The following is a 27,702-nucleotide window of genomic DNA, read 5'->3' as shown; positions in this document are numbered from 1 at the left end:
CATAGAAAGGCAATTTGAAAAATTATGGTGATTTTTTCAAAGAGTTCAAGCAATTCGATCTTGAACCTCGTCCTCTTCGCGAACCCACGTGCGTACGTTTGCCCCCTCCTATGACGTCTCGACTCCCCCTGCTTTGTCGAACACAATCGAGTTACCTTTTATTCGCTTTATTACCGCGCTCTATCGCGTGTGTATACGAATGCTCCGCAGGAGGGCGGCAGCGCCCGCTCGAGCCTCCCTTTCCTCGAGTCCGCTGAGTCTCATCCTTAAAACGACGAAAGATCGATATGACGAATCTGATTTTGCCATCGATCGCAACGACTCGTTCTCTGCGAACGGAGCTCCGCAAAGTTTCACCGTTTCGCGATGATCTTGAGCCGTTTGTACGATATTAAAACAGCGATGAAAACTGTCGCTCTGAATGGGCTCCATTTTTCCACATTTTTTCCATTTTTGTGTCGTTTGCAGCTGTCAAAGGGATGATTATTGTTCCACAAGTTCCTCTGCTTCGGGCGTCTGCATCCGCGACGGTACAGTAATTTTCAATCTTTTTTTCGTTTATGTAGCAGGATAATTGCTCATTATTTCAGGCTCAGATCGGAGCATCTCGCTCCGTCTGCCATGTAAATTCGAGAGCACATGAGTTGATTCGTAAATAGAACGATAATGCGACGAGCGTTTGTTGCGCGAGACGAAAATGGGCAGCGTGACATTTCATCCGGCGACAAAATATACGCAGGACGAAAAACGTACTCGAGGCAGAAAATATATCCGCAATGCGAAGCATCCTTTATTCGTTTGGCACGTATTCCCATCGAAAATATACAATTATCCCTCAATTAAAGAATTATTTTAAACCACAAGTGTCCATATGAGGAGGCATGTTTACCATTCGATGTTCAATCTCCCCCAAAAACTCGTTTCAACGTCATGGAAGATCATCAGCAAAAGTCAGGACGCTCAGCATCGCTCAATACAACGCCGAGTTCCTTTGTTCCGTCGCAGCACTTTTTAGAAGAAAAGTTAACCACCGGGAAGCGAGGAATCTTTGAAGTATTTGTGAAAAAATGAATTTGGATGGCGCAGTGAAACGATTGGCATTGCACAGTCAATATTTTCGCTTTTTCCCCCAAAGCACTCCATTTCGCAGGTACCGAATGGAAGATCGATCGGACACAAGCCAATCGATCAGGAACGAATTACAACGAATACTCCATCTCAGGGCTGATTACACTCCTTTCGATATTCCTCCTCAGGATATGGGAAACCGAGTTACGAGAAAGTGGCATAACCCGTTAATCCAATAGCCTGGAAAATACATTAATTAGAATGCTCATTAGTTTTATTTAAAAATATATTTATTCAGTCTTCAGTCGTAGCGGGGGGAGGGAGGAGCATTAGCAGAAGGATTATTGATGGAGAGAGTTCGTTATGACAATAACTGCGAGCTGGATTCAAAGCTGGATAGATTGATGGGATACGGAGGAGATATAGGTGGATGCGCGCATAACATACATACGTATTTCGATAACGACGAGAATTCCTGTTGACTCGGAATAAGTGCGAGGCTGAGAGAGGCCTGGCTTGGCTACACAGCGAGGATCGTCAAGCCCTGAGTCAAACCACCTGAATCCACTCGCCTGGAACGAGAGATCCGTCCGCACGGGCCTCCTCGACTCCCCCCGGCAACCGGCAACCAGCTTGTCGTCTCGCGGATGCGCCAAAACCCGCTCCCGACCAATTAGTGTTAATCCTCGTTAATCCGCGTCCCTGCAATCTACATTCCTTTGTCTCTTGGTTGGGCCATCATTTCGAAGGGTAGATGGAAAGCCGTATGGATGCGCGTCGAGCTTATTCCTTTGCATCGACGGAACCGCGAGCGCCCTCTCTCCCTCTGACTCCCGGAATCCCGAAGCTTTTCCATCGCTTCGACACACCGTGTTCCAATCCATCCGCGCGATGTGCTAGAAACTACAATGACGATAACGTTGTTAATTCCTCGGCGCATCTAGCTTCGATTCCTGGCTGGAATATATTACGACTTTGCCTGTTGTACACTTATATTCCTGCAGCTTCCATCCGGCTATAGATTTCTCGTCGAAAATATACGTTTGCCTTAATTATCATAACGAACGGTGACAATCTCTGTTTTTGTTCGATCAACCCGATTCGCAATGATTCGTTAATCGTATTGCGGAGCAATCGATGCGTCGATTCACCGATGTCAACGTTTGGCAAACTTCCATTTTTTAATATTTCTATCAGTAATTGGATGTGCGAAATAAGGAATCGGAACTCGGCCTGCTGGCGTGCTCCGGTGGAGAATAATCAGAACGTCGCGACACTCACGATTTTAGGTTTTGTAACGACACTTCTGTATCCGGACACACCCAGCACAGTTTCAGAAATTCTTTTCAACCCGTAGACACGACACTCCCTTTGAGGTCACACGGTCATCGCGCCGGTGCAAATTTGCATTTGGACTTTTCAAAACGTTTTTATTTCGTCCACGAATGTGTGGAATTTATCTTACAACGAGACTTTTTAGGGGTACCAATTCCTCAGCAAACGAAAAATTGATAAATCGAGTTTTATTATAGAAAAATGGTCGAAAATTGAAGAAAGGAATTTTCAAGTTCCGGACACTCGAAATTGTCCTGTGCGTAAATTTGCACCGTGCGGTGTCTACGGGTTAACTACAATCTTATTATCGAAGAAAATGTAAAAATCTTCTTCACGATTGTACACCGCGACGAGTGCATTTCTCTCGTGCTCGAACCGAGGCTCTCGCGATTGCGAGAGCAAAAACTCGAGTGATTACATTCGACTATGAGAAAGGATTCGCAATGTCGTTTGATTAGCCAATTGCTCGAGATGAAATCGACGGCGGCGCATACCCTCGGAAATATTGGGGAGCTTGCAAAAAGATAAAACGTTGGCAATGGGATTGATGTTTTTTTTTCTCATTTTGATGTAGTGGAAGGAAGAAATGACATTTGTCGGATGACCTGTTTGCGGAACTCGGAGGTGAAAGATGCGCGGCTCGCGGGACGCGGAGAGGGAAGGAGCGAGGGGGCCGTAATCTGGAAGGGCAAAAGGGGTGGGATAAACAATGAGACTCGGTTATAGGGTTGATATAAAATATCGCGTGACGGGCTGGCCTCAGCCAAACTAAAGGTTTCTTTGGCATCTGTTTCAAATCGAATTAAATTATCAACAGGCACGCAATCCGTGGTGATCTAAGCGCGCAGAGGCGAAGGGAACGCAGCGGTATAAAAAGGGATGCTACTATTCGTGGAGTTCAAGTGAGTTGCGGAAAGCATTCCCCACCTAGGCACCGCGTCTCACTTCAAAGTATCGCAGTCCCAATAAGATAATATTCTCCTGGGTTAGATATTGCTTTGCCGGCGGTTTGGTGTATGATTAAACGGCCAATCGCAGCGAGAAACGAGCAAGCTTTGCTAACGAAAGACCAAATATTCGATTATACTTGAAAATCTATACGCGAAGCGTAATCGCGCCCATCGGATCCGAGGCAGTTTTTATATTTGCACTGCACTCTGCTCTCCGGCCCGTGGCTCGAGGGAACTTTGTACATACGAAAGAGAGGAAGGGACTCGCGGCCAACTCGAGCGCTCTTTATCACTGAAATAAAAAACCGAGACACGAGAGCATCGCGGAAGAAAGGGGAAAGGAGGAAGAGTCGCAAGACAAAATAACAGGATCAAGATGTACTTCAACGAAAGCACCCTCATCAGCCCGATGCAGGCCTTCGTCGGAGGAGTCGGAGGCGTTGGGTGGGTGCACTTGATTATTTCTTTGATAATCTCCCGTCATTGTGTCTCAGTAAGTACAGAGAGGCACGAGTGCTTAAGATTTTTCGATCTGTGCGCGCATATACGCTCCGTTTTTGCCAGCGGCACTGGAGAATGTTCCTCGAACCCACGGGGTGAGAAAGCAAGGGACAGGACGACAACGCGATGAAAGACATTGACGAGACGGAGAGTAGCTGAACGCGGAGGGGCTGAGGAGTCGCGATGTGGAAAAAAGAATGAGCCAACTATTCCGGCGTTGATGTCGAGGAAGCCTGCCATCGGAACACTGCTTTGATTCCAGCCTCTCCTCGTTGCTGTATCTATATTTTGAAGCGCGATCCGAACTAATCATTTCGTATTGTCAGCTCCGCAGGGAGGGGCAGGGACGAGCAGAATATTCTCTGGCGTTCTCATCACCCCTCGGCTCAGCCACTGCGACAGACATCAAGGACTCTCGTTCTTTCCTATCCCTAGCTTTCTCGCTCCCCCCCCTCGCTTCCGTGCTATTGACAATGATGCGTCAAGCGAACGCCGCGCACCGAGGGGCCTCGTTGTCCACCATCAATTTGCCATTCTACTTGAACCCCGATGAATTAATTAATACCGTCCGCGTTATTGCGGAACCATGCTCACTCAAACAAACTTCTCGCTTCCGATGATTCCACTAATTGCGTGTTGTCGATTGTATTATGGGATTGTGAAATTTTTGCACTTTTCTAACCCCTCGCCAGACCCGTCCAGGGGATGCAAGAACGCTTGTTGGGATGGAACATTCCACCGGAACACTCGGAACTCGTTCATCCACACTGGCGAGGCTTCCTTGCTCCAGGCAAATACTGGCACATTGGTCTCGCACTCCTCTACTTCATGCTCATGATACTTTCCGCCGTTGGAAATGGCTGCGTCGTCTGGATCTTCACGACGTAAGTTCACAAGCCAAACACACTTGCGGCCTCGCTCATTCAGTTTTCACTCATCACCACGAGGAATCGTCGCGCTTTTGACAGATCGAAGGCCCTCCGGACGCCCTCGAACCTCTTCGTCATCAATCTAGCGCTCTTCGATCTTGTCATGATGGTCGAAATGCCAATGCTCATTGTAAACAGCTTCCTCGAACGCGTCGTCGGCTGGGAACTCGGATGCGACATCTACGCAGCCCTCGGAAGCGTCTCCGGCATTGGATCGGCCATCAACAACGCCGCGATCGCCTTCGATCGCTACAAGTACGAGAGCCAACTTGGCACACGTCAAATTACAATTGCCACATATTTTCCATTCGCTTTTATCGACTTTTTCAACTTCCTCCGTGCAGAACCATTTCGTGCCCGATCGACGGAAGGCTCAACGGAAAACAAGCCGGCGTGATCGTGGCCTTGACGTGGTTCTGGTCAATGCCGTTCACCATCTTGCCCATGGCAAGGGTTTGGGGCCGCTACGTACCAGGTGAGTCTTGGCAGGAGCTCCGCGAACACTTTCACCTGCGCACCGCCTCAAATTTTCCGAGGTATTCTCACGTTCCGCCTTCCCTTTCAGAGGGCTTCCTGACGACGTGCAGTTTCGACTTCCTCTCCGATGATCAGGACACAAAAGTCTTCGTCGCTTGCATCTTCGTCTGGGCGTACGCCATCCCGATGATGCTCATCGTCTATTTCTATTCACAGCTCTTCAAATCCGTTCGCAGACACGAAAAAATGCTTCGTGATCAAGTGAGTTTGCTTGTTGGTCGAAAATCTCTGGAACCCCGGAGGGAATTAACGCTCGATTTTATATTTGGCTACAGGCCAAGAAAATGAATGTCAAATCCCTGTGCTCGAATCAAGACAAGGAAAGGAGCGTTGAAATGAGAATCGCCAAAGTGGCGTTCACCATCTTCTTCCTTTTCGTCTGCTCGTGGACACCTTACGCGATTGTCGCCATGACGGGAGCCTTCGGCAATCGGTAATTATCCACCTTTGCCCTCCTCGGCCTCCCGGATAATTGGAAATTACAGGCGACTCTCTTCTCTCTTTTAAACAGTGAATCGCTCACTCCGTTCTCGACGATGCTGCCAGCCGTCTTCGCCAAAACGGTCTCGTGCATCGATCCTTGGATCTATGCCATCAACCATCCGAGGTATTTCCACATTTTTCTTTCGCTGCTTCCCCCTCCCAAGAGAAAATCGATTTTCCGAGTTTGCAACTTCATTTTCCCTCTTCCTTCGAAGATACCGACAAGAGCTGCAGAAGCGTTGTCAATGGATGGGCATTCACGAGCCCGAAGCAACCGTCCACGACTCCACTTCGGCTACCACCGAAAAGGTCACCGGCGACGAGTCATAATTTACACATTCACATTTCTGAACTCGGTCAACGTGAGTTAAACTCATTTTCTTAATCCTCAAATTTACAGAAACTTTCAGCATTTTTCCAATTGTTCCAAAACAAAACGAGAAGGACGAAAGAATTTTGCTCTTTTTTCATATTTCGAGTAGATCACGGATTCGATAAAGAAATCTTTTGCATTTTGTGTAGAAAAATCTTTTGCAGAAAATTTTATAATAATTTCTGTTCGAGCAGAAAAGCGAATAAAATTTAACGACAATTTGAGGAATTTCGCTCGCAGCTTCAGACAACGGTTCTCGATCCATTCGTCTCCAGAACACCGAGTAATCTGAAGAATTTCTTTTCTCCGGTTTTAACGACATTTTTACCTTACAACTCTCATAAAATGGGAAATGTTTGAGCGAAATTCCGATCGTAGATGTCTCGTTAAGCTTATTGTTACAATAACAAAGAGTGTTTAACTGCTCGGTGGGATTAATGATCACGAGTTTAACAGAATGCAACCTGTTGAGCATCAATCACCGACACAGGAAGGTCGGGCGAGGCCTGCGCTATTGATCAAGACTACGCGATCACCACCACCGGCGGAGGCCTTGCCGTTCGCCGCTCGGTGTCGTATTTTATTTGATTTTTTTTCATTGTCCCTGGCAAATCGAGTTCACATACGAAGACGATTATTGGCTACTCTAAAATGAATAACGATATGCCGAAAAAGTGAAATGCCACGAATAAGATCGAAGCGATGTTAGGCTCGGCCGAGATCTGCTATTGGCCGAGCAATATTCTTGTATAAATCAAATGAAATAAAATTATTTTGAAGCAGTAAAAAGCGTTGGTATTTCGGTGCAATTCCCATCGGCTATTCGCGCACGGTGAAAAAGCCACGAATAGAGAAGCGACGACAATTTATCGTGGGGGCAGCTCGAAGCAAGTTTCTCGTCGAATTTTCTTCCGCAGACTTTTATCAGGTGTCGATGAAAGTTTATTCACAGTCGATGCCGTTGAGAACCTCGAACGCTGTCGCGTTCCGCGACTTTCTTTCTTATCGCTCGTGAATTCGGCTTCGTCACTTCCGGTGATCGGTTGCCGATAAAAAAGGGTAGTTTCGTAAGGGTAGTTCCGGGAAATTCCGGCGACCGGAGAAAAGCAGCATGTCGGGGAGAGCCAGCTGCGAAAAGCTCGGCGATCCATAAAGAAATTTCATTCGAACGTTCGAAAGCAATCGGATCGACTTTTTCGGAGTTTCGTTTGATTTGACTTTGCTTGGTTTTTTGTAACCGCTTGAATTAGCCATTCAACGCACGCGCTATTTTTTCGTCTTGCGTTATTTCAGCTCCGTGATATATCGCGGCAACTTTCCTCAACCTCGTGCTCCACTTCCGCTCCCTACGAGCAATAATTCTGTCCAACACATTGTACGTTCCTTGTAGGAAATAGTGGCCCATTACTCAAAAAAGGTTTCCGGCGTACGACGTTTCTGCACTCGTTTCTCCTGCACTTTTTAACCACCTCCCGTTACATTTTTCATTTGTTGTTAAAACAAGTTGATTGCCCTCTAAAAAGCTACGAAACACACTGATTGCGCTCTATGAAAATTAATGTTCCGTTCCTCCCTCCTTTTTTTTCTTGCATAAAGAAACCATCAAATTTTATGAAGACCTGCCTCGAAATTTCGGGCTCTCCGTTGTCAGCCTCCAGCTGCATGGATCTTTACGTCGATCAATGCAGCGAACTTGTTTGTCTTCAGTGCGCTCCAGGACTGATGAGATTTTTCAAATCACTCCAAAAACTTTCGTTCCATTCAAAAAGATTTTTCACGACGAGACCATTGAAAAATAAATTTCTCAATAACTTTATCCCGCACTCGCGTCCCAAGTCGGTTGAGAAATCAGTTCCGAAATACTCGAGTCCGAGAAAAGCTGATGGTATTCAGCAAAGAATCGCTTTCCCAACTCCAAACTTTCCATCTATTCGGGAATTTTTTATGGCGAGACCACTGAAAAGCAAATTTTCTTAAAAACTTTATCTACTTTCCGTCCCAACTCAATTCCAGAGTACTCGAGACGAAAAATCTCCAGAAATACAGGAAAAAATCGGTTCTCGCGTGACCCTGAAATATCCGTGATTTGCTGCCTCTCCCCCCAAAGACGAAAATTTCCAATCGTACTTTCGATGCAGCAAACACGCAACGAGAGAAACGCTCAGAGAAAAAAGCACGTGTAAACGGACCCAAGGGAGGGGATGAGATTATAGGATGATGGGTAGATCAGCGTAAGAAGTCCAAAAATGAGGGATGTGTAAAAAATACGAACAAAGAGGGTGCGAGATTCATCGAAGCTGGGGGGGCACGAAGGTGTGCTGGGGGATGATAAAGGGTGGTGCGAGTGACGGAAACGAGAGGCGAACGCATAGAGAAAAGAGGAGAGCATGCGCACCGGGTTATTGGACGTTGCTCGAGTCTCAGTTAAGCCCCGGCCTCACAAGGAGTTAGTCGGGTTTTTATGTTAGTTGGTGACAGCGTGCTTCTTCACCTCGTTCGACGTGGTTATGTAGAAAGTACGAGAGTGTTCGTGGCCAGAGAAAGAGAGGGTGGCGAGGGAGGAATCGAGGACAAGAAAAAAGCGTGCGAGGAGGCTCGTAAGTGAGAGAGGACGATGGAGGAAGAATCTCGGGATTCGGAGGGATGAGCATAAGAGCGTCAAAAGCCAAATAATTCGATCAAGTTCGCGGCCTCTATCGAAACGTTTCTTTGCCTTGCTCTCGGAGTCCAGGACGCATACCGCATCAAAGTACCGCATGGAAGTGTTGACGAACCGATGTTTTCGGGCTTGAGGAGAGTTCCGGGTGCGGAAAAAGTCGAGAAGCTCGATCGGGAGAGGGATGAGGCTGACTGGATAACGAGGAGAGACACGTGGTGCGGCTAATTGGAGTATTTTACATCGGAGCGAGCTCGCTGAGCCGCTTCCCGCGCGCATCTTTCGCTCTCGCTCCTGTAAACTCGTATTTTATCCTCTTGCACCGTGCCCAGAGACCGTGAGGACAGTTCTTACTAAATTTATAGCTCCGAATAAAAACGTATACACGAGAGAGCGAGAAAGAGAGAGAGAGAAAGAAAAAAATGAAGTTTGAGGAACTCGCTCGTAACATTCTGCAATGTTTCATGGCTGCTGCTGCTGCCGCTGCTTCGCTCAGCGAACATTTCGCGTGCGAATAACCCGTCACAAGGGAGATTCGTGAAAAGCATCTCGTTCGTCACGTGCTCCCAACGAGGAAACACCATGTGATACAGTATCCGCTCGCTCTCTGACTCTCGCTCTCTCTCTCTCTCGATATATCCTCTCACGGATTCTCAACAGCTTAGTCGGCACCCGCACACACACACATACACACACACCAACGGCTTCGGCCAACACCGGTGAGTCATGTCGTAATCCTCACCCACGTGTTTTTCTATTTATTTTTATCTCCAAAGCCTCCTCAATGTTCTCCATTTCATGTTGATTCGTCTCTCGCATTTCAATTGCTACGTTTTCATTAACTCTGCATTTACGCCTCCAACTTAATTTTTCCTTCTAAATCCGGCTAATTAACTCTCACTCGTAAATCTAATCTTAATGAGATTCCCCGCTACTTGCTGGCATTATGGGAGCTTACCAAGTCCTCGAATGCGTCTTATTTATTCGCTCGGGCTCTAGAGCATCCCTTGCATGATTTCGTGGAAAGATCATCCGCAGTGAGTTGCTTCCTGGATCTTCTTATTCCATCAAATTTTCGTCGAACATTGAATTTTTGGCTGTCTTCCATTCGCGTATTCGTTCGCAGAAGCGGAACTGTCGCGTTTATTATCGCAGGGATTTGGCACCAAACGAGGTTTTCGTTTGATTAAAAAGGGAGATTGATGCCAGCAATCGGAGGGCCCTCGATCACGAAATTTTTCTAATCGATGATTAATCCTCCGAACGCACGGGCCCGCTCCGCGTGTGCCACGAATCGGCCCACTTTTCATATCACGGGAAACAATGATTTTCACGAAAAATAGAACAAAAGAGCGCGAGAGCGCACCGGGGAGGATCGGGCTTATGACGAATTTCGTCTATTCGAGAGGCCTCCGCGAGCAGGACGGCACGAGGGTAATAAATAATTCCGATTAATACGGAAGTTTGTAGAGGGACTCGTACAGAGATTTCGTAAATCAATGGACAGGATTCGACAGGATGGGGGCGCGGAGGGTCGGAACGCGGCGACGAGGGCCGCGAGGCGACAGCAGGGACATTAATCTCATCGACACGGTTGGACGTATGCGCGGTGATTATGATTGCTCGATCCGAACACCCGCTGCGTCGCCGAGCACTCGCACCTACACCAGCACTATAACCTTTCGATTTCCCCTGCAGCATCGACTATACCTCTCGAACAAGCTATGACGCCGCGTCGACGCTCCTGTATAAAAGCACAGTGACCCACTGCTCTCGCTCTTTCGCGTGCAAATCCGTTTTTCTCTACTTTTTTCCCGCCCTCGGCCCGCCCTCTGGCTCGAACCGTGAACGACTCGTCGCTGCGGAAAAGCCAAACGAAATCTATTTTCTATTTACTCACAGCTACCAACTTCTCACGGAGTCGAAGCTTCAAAAGCTTCGAAGCAGTCTAATTCCATCGTGGAATAAAGACGAGCGCGTTTCTCTGCGCCGTTCAACTCGATTCCCTCAACGGAGTACCCGATAATCGGCCTGCCGGAATTCCTCATCGACTAATCGATCGAATTTACAAGTAAGTTTGCCCCTCCTCGCCCCCATTGAAGATTTAACCGAGCCATCGAGTTTTCGAACTAACGAAATATCTCGCGTCGATCGGAGTCGTTATTTTTCTCAAGGGACTTCTCAACTCGAGTATTTTCCTCGATCAAATAGAATTTTGACGACTGAATCGACCGCCCCCGCTCGGTCCTCGCCTTACCAGCGTTCTGATTGATTTGCTGTGACGTCCCGCGAAGCTCGCGGGTCGCGTCTCGTGTACGCGGAGTCCGAGTCGTCGGACGACGACTCCAAAGTCCTCTCGAACGTCGCGATATGACGCTTGAGAGCGAATTGGAAAAACGACGGGGTGGGACCGAGAAGCAAGAAGCAGCATAAATTGGTGCGCAATTTTTGTTTACTCATTAAAATTGCGTGTTGCGTCTTCCGAGAGCAGATCTCGAACAGGAAGCCTCGTCAACGGTAAACGTGCCCGAAGCCTCACAGAGAATTTCGTAGGAAGAGCATGAACTCGCGTTTTATTGCTTGCAGCCAACAGAAGTTATTAATCGAATAACGCGGTTAATGAAATATTTATTTTTCGATCTTGTATACGCGCGCGCAGCTTGGAAAAATCATGTTGAGCTCGAACGAATAAAGATCCGCGCGCGTATACTTGCTTCCCGTCGGGGTGGCCCTTCGTTATTCATGAAGCTGAAATCGGGTGAATTCTGTTTTGAATTGATGCCTCGGTAATGTGGAATCGCGCGAGTCGTCGGGCGTGTATTTCTTGGAGATTCGGATTTGGGGTAAAATGCTTTTGTCTTTTTCGGAAATGCTGCTGGGAAAGCGCGCCGCGACGGTGGCGGTGGTGCCTGCGGGTGAAGTTGCATCGGCGTTTGTCTGCGCGCGGGATCGCTGCGAGGGCGAAACTCCCGACTCTATAAACATGCTTGGGAATCGGAGCTCAGGCAACAGCTGTGCGTGCAACTAAAGTATGCATGAGCCGGCAATGTTTTGTATCGTGCTATACACTTTGTGGCGAAGTAGACAAAGAGTATATACATATAAAGGGGGGCAAGGCGGGGACGAGGGTGCGGGAAGCAGGAACGAAGAAGAAATCCATGCTCGTGCTGTGAGGCATGCACGAGCGAGAGCCAAGACCACAAGTGCAGCGAGGCATGCGCGCAACACTTGCGCATTTAATTGTTCACGTGGGTACGCTCAGCGCGAATGCTCCTTTTTTCACTGCTCTCGGCAATTATTACTTTTGACAATTCTTCTATAATTACGTCGCAAAGGATCGTCGGGCGAAGGGGCAATTCCAATGAAATTTCCAAGTTTCCCGCAGCCAGCATCCTCTCCCGCCGCTTTATCGAACGCATCGATCATTCTCGCTTAAAGTCCCGGACATGTAATTTCCGGAGCAGCACAGATTCGTTCGAAACGTATACCGACATTTGTCTTGAGACATTACCGCCGCCGTTTCCATCTCTCGCTCGCGCGATCCCCGCGCGTACATTTCGTCCGTCCGGTACTTTTAATTTATGGAGCGGCCGCAGCCTCAAAATATGAAGTCGTGCGGGAAAAGAAATGTTGCTCACAAATTTTCAAGATTACATACGCCCCGAAGGCAGTGGAAATTGTAGCTCCGCGGAGTCGGACAGCCAATTTTTTCCGGGAAAATCAATCTCGGGCGCCGCGCGGGAGCATCGAACTTTTTCGGCGTCTCTTCCAAACGGCGGTTTCACCCCCGCGACGCCTTTTTTTTTTGAAATAACGCCGCGCGCGTTCGATCTCGGAATAGAATCCGAAGGGGAATATAAAAATAGAGTAAATCAAATGACCCCGGAAACGTGCTCAAAAATCAGTGGAGCGTGTGACTAAAAAAACTCGATTTTTCGCCCCCAAGCCCCGCCGCCGTTTAATTGATTCGATCAATTCGGACGAGCGCCTCAAAACGAAGATCCCCGGGAATAATAAAAGCTTCCGATCCCAGCACCGGACCTATGGGATTATCCTATTAGTCATATTTGCGTGATAATAGAAGAGAAAAAAGCCACATCTGCTTACACGCTTTAGCGAGCTAGAACAGAGCCCCTCCCCCCGCGCTTAATGCGCAATAAAATCGCGTGTGAAAGCGGGATGTCGACGAGAGTTGCCCGAGAAAAAACGTACAAAGCGAAAAGCTGCATGAGCGTAATGTACGATATTGGTGGAATGTGTGAGATACGCGCACGCTGCAATCCGAGTAGAATCAGGCTTTTTTTGTCCCCGCGATTGTGGAATTTACCGCTGTGTTTTGTCCCTCGGCCCGCATGATAGAAAAAACTTGTGTAATTTTTCGATATTTTATCCCCTCGCGTTCGCGTTTGAGTTATAAATTGCAAAGAAAAAGCATTGAGAAATCGCGAGGAAAGGGCCGAGTCGAGGATGAAAAATATCGTGCATTCGGCGTGGAATTCCGCGTGTGAATTCACACAGTGAAAACAAACGCGTAGAACACACGAGAGCAGGGGCTCCCCGTATCGCGCACGTCAAAAAGTAAATGTTTTATTATCAGTCGACAATTATAATTGAAATTGATGCCCCGGTATCGAAGGCTTTTATCAGAACATGTCGTCGTTTTTTCATTCGTCTTCGAGAATTCCATAGAAACGTATGTGAACGTATCGACTGGCTTCTCGATATTTCGGATAATCGATACGAATCTTTTTCGTATACCGATGCTACTGCTAGCGATGAAGTAAGGCATTTTTTCCAGATCAAAAGCCCCAATCCTGGCTTCCTCGTCGCAATGTTATATAGCGTCGATACGCGTACCTCGATGGCGGACAGAAAATCTCATTCCCTAATTAAGGTAGCTCATGCACGAAACGATTTTCTTGAAAAACTCTTGAAATTTACACAGAGTTAAAGTACACAATAAAAATGAAGTTGGAACAAAATTTAGTAATAAATATTACGTTAAAGATTTAACGAAATTGATAAAATGAAAACTCGCGCGACCTCACATTTGCTTATACTTCAGCATTTTGTTTCTTCTTGGAGCCCATTCCTGTCGTAGCCTTCTGTCTTTTTATTAATGCATCTTATAAAGTGAAGTGTAAAAAAAAAATCAGTTAAATTTTCAGACAGTTTAGGAGCGTCGTTGCTGAGAAAAATCAATAACAATTTGGGCCAAATAACATGTAATCTTATGGAAGTCAAGACACATTCAGTGATATCTCCGTTAAAAATGATGCTAAAAATATGAAATTTTTTGGGCAACATGAGCAAGGCTTGCCGAATAATGTCAATTTTTTTCAGATTTATTAAGAGATTTGCTGAGATTATATTAATAATAATCTGTTTTCCGTGCAGTTTTTTGAGGCTAGGATCGTCACCGTTCGTGTTTTCGACTGAGCTTTCACCAGTTTTTCGTCTTTTTTCCCCCAACTTTTCTTTAAAGTGTATGCAACATTGCCAAATTGTAAACTGGCCTAACTTTTGAAAGGTACAGGTCATCACTTTTGGGTAAAAAAATGACTGTACAGCCTCAACTTCCTTAACACTTTTTTTCTTGATCCATTTCCCCTTGTGTTTTCCCTTTGCGCTCTCTAATGCGATTTTTAACATAAAAACTATAGTATTTCAGCAGCCAGGGACGAATAAAATTTGGGGTTCAGTCATGCAGTGATTGGATCCCCGTTTAAGGATATTTAGTACAATGTTGCCATGCTAGACCATGATAAAACCACAAAAAATTTCAAAATGATCAAAATTTTATAAAATTTGGTGAACATATTCTTTAGTGTCAAATTTGACAATACAAATTTTTGAAGATTTTTCTTCTGTACAGTTATCGAGTAATTATTTAATGCGTAATTACTCGATAACTAAGAAGAAAATTTTGAAAAAAATTGTGTTTCCGCACTTGATGTTGAAGAACATTATCACGAAATTTGATAAATTTCTAATTATTTAGACTTTTGTGCCAAACCTCCTTAATCAATGGCCTGTAATTCCATTCGCCAAGAGATAAGTTGAAAAAATGTATTTACAATTTTGAATTTATAACTCGAACGTTAATTTAGAATGATATAATATCAGCTTTAATAAGAAATTAAAAATCGAGCTACGAGCATGATCTACCTTAAATGCCGGCGAGCTTCGGGCCGTTTTTTCTTTTCCGATGACACAATAAAACACGGCGCTCTTCACAGTTCCAGACAAAAACGTCCCCGTTCTTTCTCACGCTTCCAAAAAAAAAAAAGTCGAAAATGTTCTGAGCATTAATTTAAATTCTCTCGCAATTCGCATGCGATGAGACAGCGATGAAGGAACGCGCGCGAGAAGCGTTCCGGAAATTCCTCCGTTTCAATACTTTCCGCATCTGCAAGTATCCTAAGATATCAATTTGTCCTATGCCACTGGCTATTATTCAAGATAATTAAGTGAGAAGTAACGTCATAGCTCTCGGTATCGCGATGGAGATATGTGACGTGTTCGAACGGCTCGGATAGCCACGAAAACGGAGGGAAAAAGGAGGAAAGATGATGTTTATATTCACGAGGTCGTGGCTGTGTGCTCCGCGTCCGTGCAGCGCGCCGCGGTGGAGCGAGAGCGAGTGAGAGAGAGACCGGATAACTTGACGGACCGCGAGTGTCGGTTGATAAATGTCGAGCGTGCCGAGGAGCCGGAGATAGCAGCGAAGCACACCAGCCAGCTAGAAAAGTCTTATCTTGTCTTGGTTGGATAGCCGCTCCACCGCCGCGAGGCTAGTTCATCCCAAGAGCCATCACCGCGAAACGAGTCCATGCAACCAGTCTATCTCTGTCTCGCGGGCTTTCTCCCCAAATTTATCTGCATACGTTTCTATATGGATGAGAGCCCTCGCGCGCCGCTATTCCTAAGCCTAAACAACCGCAGCCCGAGAGACCAGAAAACTTTGACTTTTAGCCATTTTTCCGCGAGGAAAGATCGAAAATTCCAAGTTTCGCGGTGGACTTTTCCGAGTCGAAAAATCACGTTTCAACTCGCAGAGCTTTCGCCCGAACTCTCTTTCGACGCAGCGCACTTTTGGGGTCGTGGTACCCTCGCGCGAGTCATTTCCAATGAAAATTCCACGCGCTATTTCCGTTAAAACCCCTAAAAAATTCAAAGTTCCGTTTTAATTGAAACGCAGCAAACTGCTCGGTGTCTATTCCGAGGTCCAAACTCGACGTTTGTCATTCGACGAAGCTCACGCCTCAAGAAATAACTGCGAAAATCGTGAGCAAGAAGCGATCCGAATGGGGAGGCTGGAAAACGTATAGAATAACTTGGGGAAGCTGCTTCACAAGATTTCGGGAAGAACCGGTGTCCGCGATAATTGTATCTCACGGATGAATTCTTATCTCGGATTAAAAGTTTGGAATAAGTAATGAAGTTCGAAACTGCATCGGTAAATGTGTCCGGTAATCGAGATGCGGCGAATGCTGAGACGGAAAGAAATGGAAACGTGCAAAAACGAAGGTGGAAAAGTTTCGTTCCCCAGTCTTTCGTCGCTGTTTTATTATTTATTTTTCTACCGGAGGAGATGAGTGGGTTGGAGGAGGCCGGGGGGAGGGCTGGATCTGTGATGAAAAATAAGAATTTCAAATCCAATTTCCCGAGGCATATTTAAAACAGTACGCGGGCGGTGAAGGTGGTGGCCGACGAAAACGCGAGCGCAGGCAACTCCATATATTCAGAGGAATACACGAGGGCGCATATATATATTCATAGCTCGACTTTGCCTCGGCGCGGCGGCGTTACCGGTATTCCGCAAACAAGTACAAACGTCTATGGAGAGGCTCGGTTTGTGTTCGTGAAATTTGACTGTGTGTATCAAACGCTCGAGCTTTTCTCGTGGGTTAGTGCGTTACCGGAAAATGAATAATTGAAGGATTCGTCGGGGGGCGGGGGGCGGGGGAGGGGGGGGGGGGGCACTTGCGGGGATGCGCGTATGTTAGAAGCTCGCTTTGTGTGTGACCGAAGAGTTTAGCATAACGGAATTTTAGTGGGATCCTCTTTGTTCCAAACGAAAAGATTTTTATATGCGCTCAATCGCTCAGGGCTGAATGAAAGCAGGATGATTTTAAAAAAACTGCGTCGATCTCCGCTTCGCCGCTCTCGTATCAATCGCGATACAATGAGCAATCGCTGCAATATTCATTCGTGCGTACTATTCGAACGCTTTTTTCCTGCTCCTTCCTTTTTCCCCACTAAATATTCCCCACGCTATTTCAACGGGTGAAATACCAGCCGGCTTCAAACTATGCTGATGAATGCCTCTCCCTTTATTTCGCCCTTTACATCGCGCCCGCCGCACAACCCATTAAGATACTTTTACGTTGCAATGCTCCAAAAGAAAAATAGCTCATAGAAATCGTGTCGCTCTTCAAAACATAATTGCTCCTCAACCTTTCAATACCCCAACCCGCTTTTTCCAGTGCTCCGGTACTGCGCGACTCTCTGTCCGCCACCCAACCGTTTTCTTTCGCTGATTTATCCGATTGCGACTCGACGCTCGTCACCATTTTTTAGGGGGAAATATCGGTGTGAAAAAAAGATAAAATCGACTTTTTTTTGCTTAAACGTGTTCTTCGACCTGGTTGACAGCATGAATCGGTCAAATTTTGTCCAATCGACTTCATTTGAAAAGCATTCTCTTTGGAAAAATTATCGATATCGTCGCGTCGTAGAGTTTTTTTAAAATTCTTTACTCTCTTATTTATCAACAATTTACTGCAAAATTTTTGTATGTGAAATTCGATTTTTTTAAAATCGCCGCCATTTCTTTTAATCAAAATTTTCAAATTTACAATTTAATAATGCCGTCAATCGTCGGGGAGTCTTTTTTGAGACGCCGTTTTGCGAGCGCTCCTCTGCTTAATAAAATGTAGATACTAAAATTAATAAAAAAAAAAATCCTCGTATACATCATTACTTGAATAATTGATACACAACATTTTAAATAATTTTGATCAAGCCATTTAAAAAAAAAATCCCAAAAAATACCTCATTTTTCAGCCCGTCACACTGATATTTCCCCTTAACGAGGTTTTTTCCCTTAGTATTTTGTAATTTCTTATAAACAATCCTGATTTATCGGTTGGGAAGCGTCGTCGAATATTCGGAAGCTGATCGGATCAGAGCAATTCGAGTTTCCGTAACCTAGAAGCATGCACAGACCTTTCGGAAGTTTTTCATCGCTCCGGTAAGCGAATCCCAAGCGCAAAGCGTTCCAATAGAAGTCGAATCATTCGAATCGAATGTCATGAATCTCGAGAAGTCATGGAACGCCGAGGTCGCGGAGAGACGTGAACGGGGACGAGAAATGGGAGAAAAAGTTCCAGAATAAATATTCGCTCTCTGACGAGGCTATAAAAGTGATAGAAGTGGCCGCCGGTTAACTATTGATGAAACGGTGGGAAATTCGATCATACGATTTATCAAGTTTCTCGTGGTAAGCGCGCGGCTTGTGCGACAGCCCAGCAGTTTCCATGGTTACCAGCAATTTCGATTCGCCCCTCATCCCTCCGAAGACATTGCTCAAGGATCGTGGCTCGCAACCTCGACCCCGCGGATTCAAACTGTAACTGTTCTCTCCTCTTCTGTTATCGCGCGATGTCGAATTCACTTTGTTGCTTGATGAAAAAATCCCTCGTAAGTCAGCCTGGAAAATATTGCAGCTTTTCCTCTTCCTCGCTGCTTATCTTTGAGTGCTTTTAAGGGCTCATCATTACTGCAGTAATGTTGTTGGAAAGTTCACCGTCTCGAGGCGCCCTTCTGCTCGACAAAGTCCTTTGATCATTGGCCAAAACAATCAGCCACGAGTCTTTCAGTGAATCCATTTAACTTTCAATGACTCGAACTTTAACGAGGATTTTATAACGATGGACAGCAACGACTCTGCCGGCGGGATCATGTCGCGAGTACCCGAAGCATAAAGAACGAGACAAAAGTCTGCATTACAAATTTTCCTTCAGCTTTTGTTTGTTTCTCAACTTTTCCCCGAGCTCGATCGTAATGATTATTGACGTCGCGCCCACCAGGTAAACTGTTTCGAAAACTAATAAAACATTCGGGAGATGCGAAGAGCGAAGTTGACGTTGAACTTGACCGTTCCTCCGCCCTCCCCGGGCAGCTTTTTCCCGAGCAGTCTCTCGATCCCGATGAAAATTTGAGTCACACGCGCGCCCCGTCGAATTTCAATCAAGCCTCGTCGCAGTTCGCCTACGATAAAAATTCGTCGGTTTCCGGACTAAAACGAAGAAATTCCGCGATCGAATACAAACGATTGTCCACGAATCTGCTCGCCCCGTCGATCGACAAACTCGCCTCGACCACGCGAACCCTCCAAATTTCCGTTCACATCGATCCGCCCCCCCCCCCCGAAAATTAATCGCACAACTATTTTTTGCCAATGATAATACCCGCGCTGCACACGCGTGCGGCCCATTAATAGAGCGACATGTTATTGTATTATAAGGAAATTAGATTTAGCGAGGTCGGTTACGTATTTAACCGGCGTGTACGACGAGAAGCGATGAATAAACGTCGCGCGAGCAGGGGTGTCCCTGAAATCGATACGTGCACCGGCACAAGCTTTGGCAAGCTTTTGTCAGCGTGTTTGGCGCACACACGCAGGGAGCTCGGTACACGCTTATATCCCTCGTTATCCACACGTACAATTGTCGTAGTTTACCAACAGATAAAGCCCATCGGCCTAAATGCAGGCATGGGGATCGCGGATGGATATTGTGTTTCACAAATTCGTGCGATTCGAGTATCTTCTATGCAGTTTAAACACGAACGTATTCAACATAATAAAACGAGCCGAGATATGTCGGCGGCGGGGCTCGCTCGCTCGAATTCCGTTTTATCAAAGAGCCCGCGCGCAATGAGCCCAAAGACCTCGCGAGCGGAGGCTTTCGCCGTTGATAATTTATCGATTCATTGAATTATTCGACCCTCCCCGAGTATCGGGGAGTGCAGCAGTCGCCTATCGACTCTGCGAAACGTCGTTATGGAGCGTTATCTTCTATTCTCGAATGAGCAAGCCAAAAGGATGCTTCGGCTCGTCCCTTTGCATAAGCTTCGCAGGTCCGAGCTCCATTTATCCCGGGGAAAATAACGCTCGGCCTCGCTGTGTGCTTTCCGAGCCAATCGAAACGAGACTTTTCTTACGGAATATCCCACGATTTTTATCTTTATTTTCAAAGCTGCGACTAAGACGAGCTTCTCTTCCGATACGGCGTCTCCCCCAATCGATTTTCTCTGAGTTATACGAAAAGCTCGCGCTCGCCTCCTCGTCGGATCTCTTTCTGTCGAACACCTCCTCCCCCAGAGTATGAGAAAACATGCGGACTTTCAGTCGCCCGGTACGAGGACGTCACGTAAGTGAATAAAATCAAAACTTCTCCAGCCTCGTCCGACCAAACCTCGCAATTGTTAACTCCCTTTTCATCTTAGACCAGCACTGCTGCATTTTTGATATTCCGACTGGCGCGTGTATCCTCGATAATATGGGATGCCAGCTGAATCGAATTTCCTCTAAATCGATTGCAGGTATCTATGCCGTCCCGTAGCGGAGGCCCCGCGAGCACGCACGTTTCGTTGCGCTAATTCCTCAGTCGGTAAATTCTCCGCGCAGCCATAAAAAAAGTTGTTCTCCACTTTCATTACGTTCCTAATCCGGCTCTCGACGTTCTTCAACACTTCGCTGCTTAAACGTCTCGAAACTTTCTACTTTCGTTGTATAATTCATGAAAAAATCTTTTTCTTCGACTCAAATATATTCCAAATAGTTTTCACCCCGTCGAACACGCATGAATTTCATGAATTACTCAATAATAATGTATTTATTTCAAGCTCTGATCGAGCCGACAATTATCGCTCTATTATTCACGACAACTGCCATTTTCGGCGAACCAAAACTCGCTTACGACATTAATTTACATACATTACATACGCGACTCGAAGATCTTGAGGTATTTTAACTGTGGCTACGAATTTTCTCAATTTTCGAATCATTCATTCCAATATGAACGATAAAAAGCAGTCTCTCTAACTCGATAAACTTAAACTGACTAAAATAGCTATTTTTCATTGGACAATTTGCTTCGTTACCTGAAAAACGCACTGAGAAACAAAAAATAACATTTTTTTCAACAATTTGATATTTTTTTTCTACGAAAAATTACGGAAAAATGAAAAAAAAACGCCATAGGGCCAATGTACAACCCTTAAAAAAATGTAATTTTCGTGAAAAGTTGGAATTTTCGATTCCCATTAAATTCGCGTGAACTTCCTTAAAAAAAGAAATATGAAAAAAATGAGAATAATATTTTTGTTATTTTCTAACGATATATTTGAACGAAGAATCGAATTACCACTTATATTTGATTGAAATCTTATATGCTAATGTCATCTGTTACCCCAGTGGCTTCGCAGAGTTATGTAAAGTGAAATGAGAAAGCAAAAGGAATGCCCAGATCGATAATATTGATTAAGATGAAGGCAGGGAAACCTCAGTTAATAGGATTTCCGATTGTGTTCGCGCGGTTACGATTCCCGGCTGAATCAATTTCCCAGATATATATTGGAGTTAATAAAATTATTATGATGGCGAGGAACTCTCATTATATTTGATTATCGAAAAATTAAAGAATATAGTAAGCGCAGTTTTATTATAAAAACTTATAATTTTATTGGTGTCGGATTAATGCGAGGTGGGCTAATGAATTCGATGATGATAAGTCGATTTGATTCTTATGGTAAAACGAGAGAAAGATTTCTTGCATATCGACTGGATAGCGGTTGCGTCGAAGGGGGGTGAGAGCGTGTAGTTGGCGAAGAGTGTGTCGCAGATGCCGCTGGGATCGCTCCGTCTTCGTTACAACATGGCCGCCCAGTGGCTCCTCCTGTCATGGATATTTTCCTCTGACTTTCCGAAAGATTGAAATATTTATAAAATAAAGTTGGAGCTAATAAAAAGGAGTTTGATAAGCCGCGTGAGTTAGTTAGCTCGTGAATCGAGGGCTGTTGAGTGTTGTAAATTGGCAAACGAGATGAGAGGAAACTCGAGAATAACCGTTTAACGCGTACGTTTTGCGGCCAATAAAAGCTTCGGCAGAACGAGGGGTGAGTACCGAGTGTCATTTGGCGTTGTCCGATTCTGCCTTCCTTCACCAGTGTGCGTGAGTGTTTTTTTTCTGCCTCGTGTGTGTCCTGGGGAATAATCCTTCGAGGATTTGACAGATTGTGTTCCGAGGAAGCCGCGTATTTCCCGTTGATTCGGCGGACGATTTATTCCCCACGCAGCGCTTCCCGAAAGCACTTTTTCCTTCGTTTTCGTCGGTTTCTTTTTCATCTTTTGTGAATTAAACGTTTCGCGACAGGGTTGTCTCCCGATCGAATCCCATGCTAACACGACCCACCGCGAGAGTTGTGTCACAGAGACACACGCGCCTACATTTTTTCTCTCGCACAAAATATATCGTGGCTCCTCGCATCAACGATCTTTCGATCGCCCGTCGAATAATCAACAGTTTCGTGTCTCGTGCATATACACAAGTCTTCGATTCTTATTTGGCGATTGTGTGTTTTGACATATCGAACGTGGATGGCTTGCAGCAGCATCAATGTTTTTGCTTTCTCTCCAACGTTATTGGTTATTCCCGTACTGTCCTCCCTCTCTTCACGTTTCTCGATAACTCCCACATTTTCTCCGGCATCTCGCCGCCGCTCACCGTCGCACACACACACACACATCTTTCAATGAAGTTTTGTATACGTACATACTCGACCCAGGGCTACGTGTGCGTGGCTCTCTGTACAAGTTCTCAGTCGAGTCTCACAGTGAAATTTATCCGCGAAAGAAGCAGGCCGAGTGACCCTTATATCCAAAAGCGAATCTACGCTCCCTTTTTTCTCTCTCTCTCTTTTTATTCTTTTTCCTCGCAGCCATAACTCCCGAAGCCCTGACGTAACGCATCGAGCCGCAATTTTGCCGGCAAATCTATACGCTATTTTCTTCTCTCGGCGCTGTTAAATCCACACACGGACGTGACCTCCTCGCTCGCGAGTGTTTGTCGCTGTGAGGGATTCATCATACGCGGGAAAGAGATGTTGGCGCATCGTCTCCTTCCCTCTATATCTGTATACGTTAACAAGACAAGTTGCTGCTGCTGCTGCTGCTGCTGCACCCTTCCTACCTCGTGGACTCCTATGTTTATATACCTCCGCGAGTCTCCGTGTGTCTGGGCCTCTGTTTATGATTATGCATGGATATAAACGCATGCACGGACCTACTGCCGTGCCCATGTGTGGGCGTCTCTCCTCGGCGTGTGCGTTTCGTATGCAAACCAGAGCCGACTTATCGCACTGTAAACGAGAGCGAGAGAGAGAGAGAGCAAAAGAGATCGGCGGTGCTAACGATTCATTAGAGAGGCCAACGAACACAGCTTTTCCGTGCATCACCAACCGCCAATATTTTCTCCCTCCCAATCGACTCGAACGCTCTTTTCATCTTTGGATTATCTGCGAGCTCAACAGATTTTTTTCTTTTCTTTTTCACCTATTTATATACGCTTTGAATATTTCCGACGAAATCCATTTTTTTCCTATCTCGATCATTGTCGCTCTCCTCCTCACTCCGCTGGACTCTGCGGACGATTCTGGGCCCGTGGAATAAGACGCGCGAAATTTTTACATTTTTCTCAAAAATATTCAAATTTATTCACATTTTTTGACATTCTCAGCTTCCGGTCAATATGACAATGCTTTTTCTGGTTGAAACGAAGTAACCGTTTTATTTTTTTCGTTTTTTGTTACAGAGGGACACTCGGACGAGGCGCTATTCTTGAGAATATTTTCAGGTATGTACGATCGAGTATTCAATTATTATTCACTTAATTTATTGCAATTTCCTGTTATTTTCATTCTGCTAACAACATTCACGAATTAATTGATTATTCTGCTCTTGTGCCTCAAGCCGCTAGATATCTCGTCATAAATTCGTGCGATATTTTTGGCTTACTGGAAAAACCGTGAAACTGAATGTCACTGGAGGCACAATCCATGAATAATTTTATTCTTATCTATTGGTTTCAATTTATCGACAAATCGTTCATCTGCGTTGGATTTTGCATTCGAATAACGTAAAATATTCAACGTCCATCTAATTTTTTTCATTCAACGAACGAATGTCAAGAATCCAACGTTAAATTTTCGTTTCATCAAGTATACAAATAATCCCTCGACAACACGGAGCACTAAAAATACCATTTTTTCAAATAAAATATTCTATTCAACGTTTCTTCGTCACGCACACTTTGGAAAAAGGTTTTTTCCTCTAAAACCGGTGGACATGCCCACCGATTCTCATAGAATTTCTTCAAAACGTTTCGAACTTGATTTCAAATGTTAGTGTTCAAGAAAAATGATTGTTTGAAGTGACATGAATTTTTACTCCGATCTCAGATTCCGTTTCACTCCGCAGGATGTAATAAAATAATGAAAGTTGCCCGTAGAAATGTTCGATCGTCGCTCCCATAATTCATCACCGCCGCAGAATTAATGTGCGTAATTAGCGAACGCGTTGCAAAGAAATGTCGTTGAAAATTCAACGAGTGAACGGAGGCGAGCAAACAGTGCGGATTTTCTGTCCATTTTCTACCGCTGCAAACTCGGCAATCTCTCACGAGCAAAAGCTTGCCGCGAAGGCTCCGCGCTCTACTTCACCGACTGACGGAAACCACTCGGAGCTTTCTCGGTCCACGGTACGTCTCTCGACATGGTAACCGACCGCTTACCATCGGGGGTGGAGCTTCGCTCCTCGAGCTTTTTACCCTCTGCCGAGGACCGTTCGGCCGAGGGTAAATTGCTGAACTCCCGTTCTACCGCCTTCAGATTCGGGTAGCTGGAGCTCCCGGTCTCGTTTCCGAGTCCCGAAACGCACCGAGAACCATATTTTTGAGCTCATTTTCCCAACTTTCTTAAAGTTTCGACCGAAACTCGCGAATTTCGAGTTCGAGTCGGAGAAGTTCGTGAAATATGAAAAAATTTCGGCGGCCCTCAACGACGACGGAAAATGCAGGAAAAGGGAGTTAAAATATTGCGAAATTTTCAATATTTTTCTATCGTTACAATTATTTAAACGAAACTTCGATATGCTGCGTCTTCGATCTTCGAATCCTCGGCTCCGTGTCCCCGGAAACTGTGGACAAAATCGCCCTGGCTTTAGTCCGCATTTACGTTGAGCGTGAACCATGAATCTTCGAATGACACGCATCTGAAAACTCACCGCGTTCAACGACCTCGTCGGTCGCGTTTTAATTTCTATGATTTCTCTCCATTTTTCCTCTCCTCGATGTACATTGCTCGTTCCGCGAATCTAAAACAGTAGAGGAAGGGATAACGAGTCGATCGAGACGACTCCAATTTCGCTCGAGTGCATTTACTTTTGTTCGCCAGGAAATCGAAGACTCGATCGATCGACTATTATTTCGAGTAATTAGTTCCAGCAGATGAAGATGGAAAAAATAAATAAATCCGGCGAATCATGGGTCAAAACAACGTTGAATTTCAGGGGAGAAATTAAATTTCCAATAGCTACGAATCCAAGCGAAATTGCACGAGGAATTCGATCGAAAATCGATGTTAATTGAACGCTCCAATTTTATTTATCTTGCATCCCAGGAAATCTCACTTTGCAGTAGATTTCGGTAGCTCATTTTCGTACATCCGTTTGCCCAATTGACGAAACCGACAAGCGGCTCTCGCGGTTCGAATCTCCGGCATTTTCTAGTCCGGAGACTGAGGTTGGCCACCTGCAAAAAAGTAATACGAAAAAGTGATTTTTCTTCTCCGGAAATGCAGACAAAAAATGGAAATTAGTTTTTCTTGTCGAAAACAGAGCAAAACCGATCGCGATGAAATTCGTCGTATTTTTGACAGCAAGACTTGGGTGAAACGTGAGCTCATTAATACGATTTTTCTGCTACAATCAAACAGTGAGTGACTATTTATCGCACAAAGGGTACGTTGAAACGGAGAGAAGAAGCTAACGGAAGTATGGAAATTGGGGGAACACGTGGTTTTGAGTTTCCATCGCCGAGAGCGTTCGCCCGGAGGGCGAATGATCAAATTTGTATACACATCGAGAGCGCGAGCAGAGCTCTGTTCGACATGGTTCCCAGTGATTAGTTTGTCCCGAGCGTGCATTCGCGTACGCGCGGGGCGCGACGGTTTATTTACAAAAAAAGCGTATTTTTCGCGCATACCGAGTCGTCGGAAGCTTGCATTTCGGACCGCGCGCACCGCGCCGGAAAGACGAGGGTCGTGCGTTTGACGCGATCACTCGATTTTCAAGATGTTTCAGAGCTCGATATTTGCAAAAAAGAGAAACAAAATGCCTGCGCCGAATCCCGAGCGTGGATTGGTCTCGCTGAAAAAACTGTTGACGCGATTTCGTTTCACGGGAGCAAATAGAAATCACCCGCTTTAGCGCTTTTTAGGTAAACGATCGAGAATTTAAAGAGAGAGAAAAAACAAACGATAGAATTTAAATGTAGAAAGGGAAAAAAGTTTTGTGCGACGCCAAAACGTCGAGAGAGGACACCGAAAAAGTGTCGTTCGTCGAACATGCGCGCACTGCAAAAGTAAAGGCCGCCCAATCACGAATCTTGAGCCCCGACGGCAGGGGAGCTCCACAAAAAAAACGTTCATTCTTTGTCGAGCCCATGAAAAAAAGCATTTGAGCAGCATTAATCAGCCGGTTTTAGCACGTCATTTGAACCGCCGATAAATTTCAAAGCAACACCGAGATTACGCGCGAATGATAATCATTCACGAATTTGTTCGACGGCGAATAAATACTGTCAAGGCTCTGGTAAGTAGGGAGTCGAGTGTGCTCAACGAAGAGAGAAAGAGCAAAAAAGCAGAGAGGATGAGGCTCGAGTCGCGTGTGCGTGATGTACACGCAACGGTATATTTTCTTCGAGCACGGCACACCGAGTACGTAAGTCCGGGGGCGTGGATATGGACATACACAAATATACGTACGTCCTCGGCCAAGAGAAATGCCGGGAAGGGGGTGATAGAACGATAATTGCACATCGACTGTAACGTGGCGGTTGCTCGGGCGTTTCTTCGAGTTGTGCTCGCGGTAACGAGAGCCACCTTATTGCTTGCTTTTAACGCGAATATACGCGCGGTCTGTATTATTAGGTGCGGGACGTCGGGGGCCGAGTTTGTAGTGCGGGATAAAGCACACGCGGCCGTTTAATGCGGTGCGGCATCAACGTGTGCGCGGAGTCGCGCAGGGCGGGGTGGGCGCTTCGAGGGAGACTGCGGGCCGGAGTTACAAATCGGGAATTTCGCGTATGGAGAGTGTGCATGCGAAAACATGGGAAAAAGTGTGCGCGAGCGAATGTGAAGGAGAAATAATGCGGCGATCACGTTTCTGACGAGACGTCGCGCGTGTCTTATTCCCGATAAGTGGCTCTCGTCGGCAAATTTATTTTCGTTGCTGTCAGACCTCTTTGTTATATTTGTCTGTTAGTTTTTCCGGGAATTTTGTGAGCGCTCGCGCGCGCCGGATGAAGTTGAGAGCACGCTCCGCCCGCGGCTGAGCTTCCTGACGATCGGAAACCCTCCGCCGAGTTTCAAGCGGCCCGCAATCTCATCCGAGGCTGCTGTCCTTGATATATAGCTGTGAACGAGTCGACCTGTGCAACCGCTAATTACCAGAGTTTCACGAATTGAGGAAATCGTCTAATTAAGATAGCAAAGGTCGGCGGCACGGGCGCTCCTCCCCCGGCCCTG

At 45.8% G+C, this 27,702-nt stretch overlaps 2 protein-coding genes and 2 long non-coding RNA genes across 15 annotated transcripts in view; 2 read left to right on the top strand and 2 right to left on the bottom strand.

Moving 5' to 3' along the window:
* Window positions 1-766: 766 nt before the first annotated feature.
* LOC122415056 (uncharacterized) lies at window positions 767-2,858 on the bottom strand. Its single transcript, XR_006261850.1, has 2 exons — window positions 1,520-2,858; window positions 767-1,308 (listed from the first exon to the last, which is right to left on the bottom strand). It is a non-coding gene; the product is annotated as an uncharacterized lncRNA (long non-coding RNA).
* Window positions 2,859-3,296: 438 nt separating this feature from the next.
* Window positions 3,297-6,965, top strand: Rh5 (Rhodopsin 5). The gene is made up of 9 exons (XM_043426857.1): window positions 3,297-3,797; window positions 4,547-4,738; window positions 4,823-5,038; window positions 5,128-5,258; window positions 5,349-5,521; window positions 5,596-5,753; window positions 5,832-5,927; window positions 6,019-6,165; window positions 6,633-6,965. Exons 1-8 carry the CDS (start codon window positions 3,730-3,732, stop codon window positions 6,131-6,133), a joined length of 1,149 nt encoding a protein of 382 aa, XP_043282792.1. The 5' UTR covers window positions 3,297-3,729; the 3' UTR covers window positions 6,134-6,165; window positions 6,633-6,965.
* A 1,977-nt stretch (window positions 6,966-8,942) lies between these two features.
* The window catches only part of Lar (tyrosine-protein phosphatase Lar), a 181,452-nt gene continuing 162,692 nt past the window's right edge, over window positions 8,943-27,702 (top strand). For 9 of the 12 annotated variants that reach the window (XM_043426852.1, XM_043426851.1, XM_043426856.1 and 6 more), the window contains exons 1-2: window positions 21,782-22,017; window positions 23,712-23,753. The gene's annotated coding sequence lies outside the window, so the exon portion shown is untranslated. Of the gene's footprint in view, window positions 9,051-9,108; window positions 9,170-10,824; window positions 10,904-21,781; window positions 22,018-23,711; window positions 23,754-27,702 lie in introns of those variants that run through there. The other 3 variants (XM_043426845.1, XM_043426846.1, XM_043426847.1) reach the window with 3 other exon arrangements.
* Window positions 23,776-27,702, bottom strand: part of LOC122415057 (uncharacterized) — a 30,203-nt gene continuing 26,276 nt past the window's right edge. Inside the window, exons 2-3 of the long non-coding RNA XR_006261851.1 lie at window positions 25,181-25,706; window positions 23,776-25,093 (exon numbers count right to left, since the gene is read on the bottom strand). This is a non-coding gene — a long non-coding RNA (uncharacterized lncRNA). The remainder of the gene's footprint in view (window positions 25,094-25,180; window positions 25,707-27,702) is intronic.

The sequence above is a fragment of the Venturia canescens genome, chromosome 8 (assembly GCF_019457755.1).
Source record: "Venturia canescens isolate UGA chromosome 8, ASM1945775v1, whole genome shotgun sequence".
Classification (NCBI taxonomy): Eukaryota; Metazoa; Arthropoda; class Insecta; order Hymenoptera; family Ichneumonidae; genus Venturia; species Venturia canescens.
This window is presented reverse-complemented; position numbering and strand designations above follow the sequence as displayed.

Excerpts from the sequence above, each read along its gene's own strand:
- Rh5 (XM_043426857.1), top strand. The coding sequence starts at position 3,730 with ATGTACTTCAACGAAAGCACCCTCATCAGCCCGATGCAGGCCTTCGTC. Across the intron at positions 3,798-4,546 it reads GGAGGAGTCGGAGGCGTTGG|ACCCGTCCAGGGGATGCAAG; the intron begins GTGGGTGCACTT and ends ACCCCTCGCCAG. Across the intron at positions 5,754-5,831 it reads ACGGGAGCCTTCGGCAATCG|TGAATCGCTCACTCCGTTCT; the intron begins GTAATTATCCAC and ends TCTTTTAAACAG.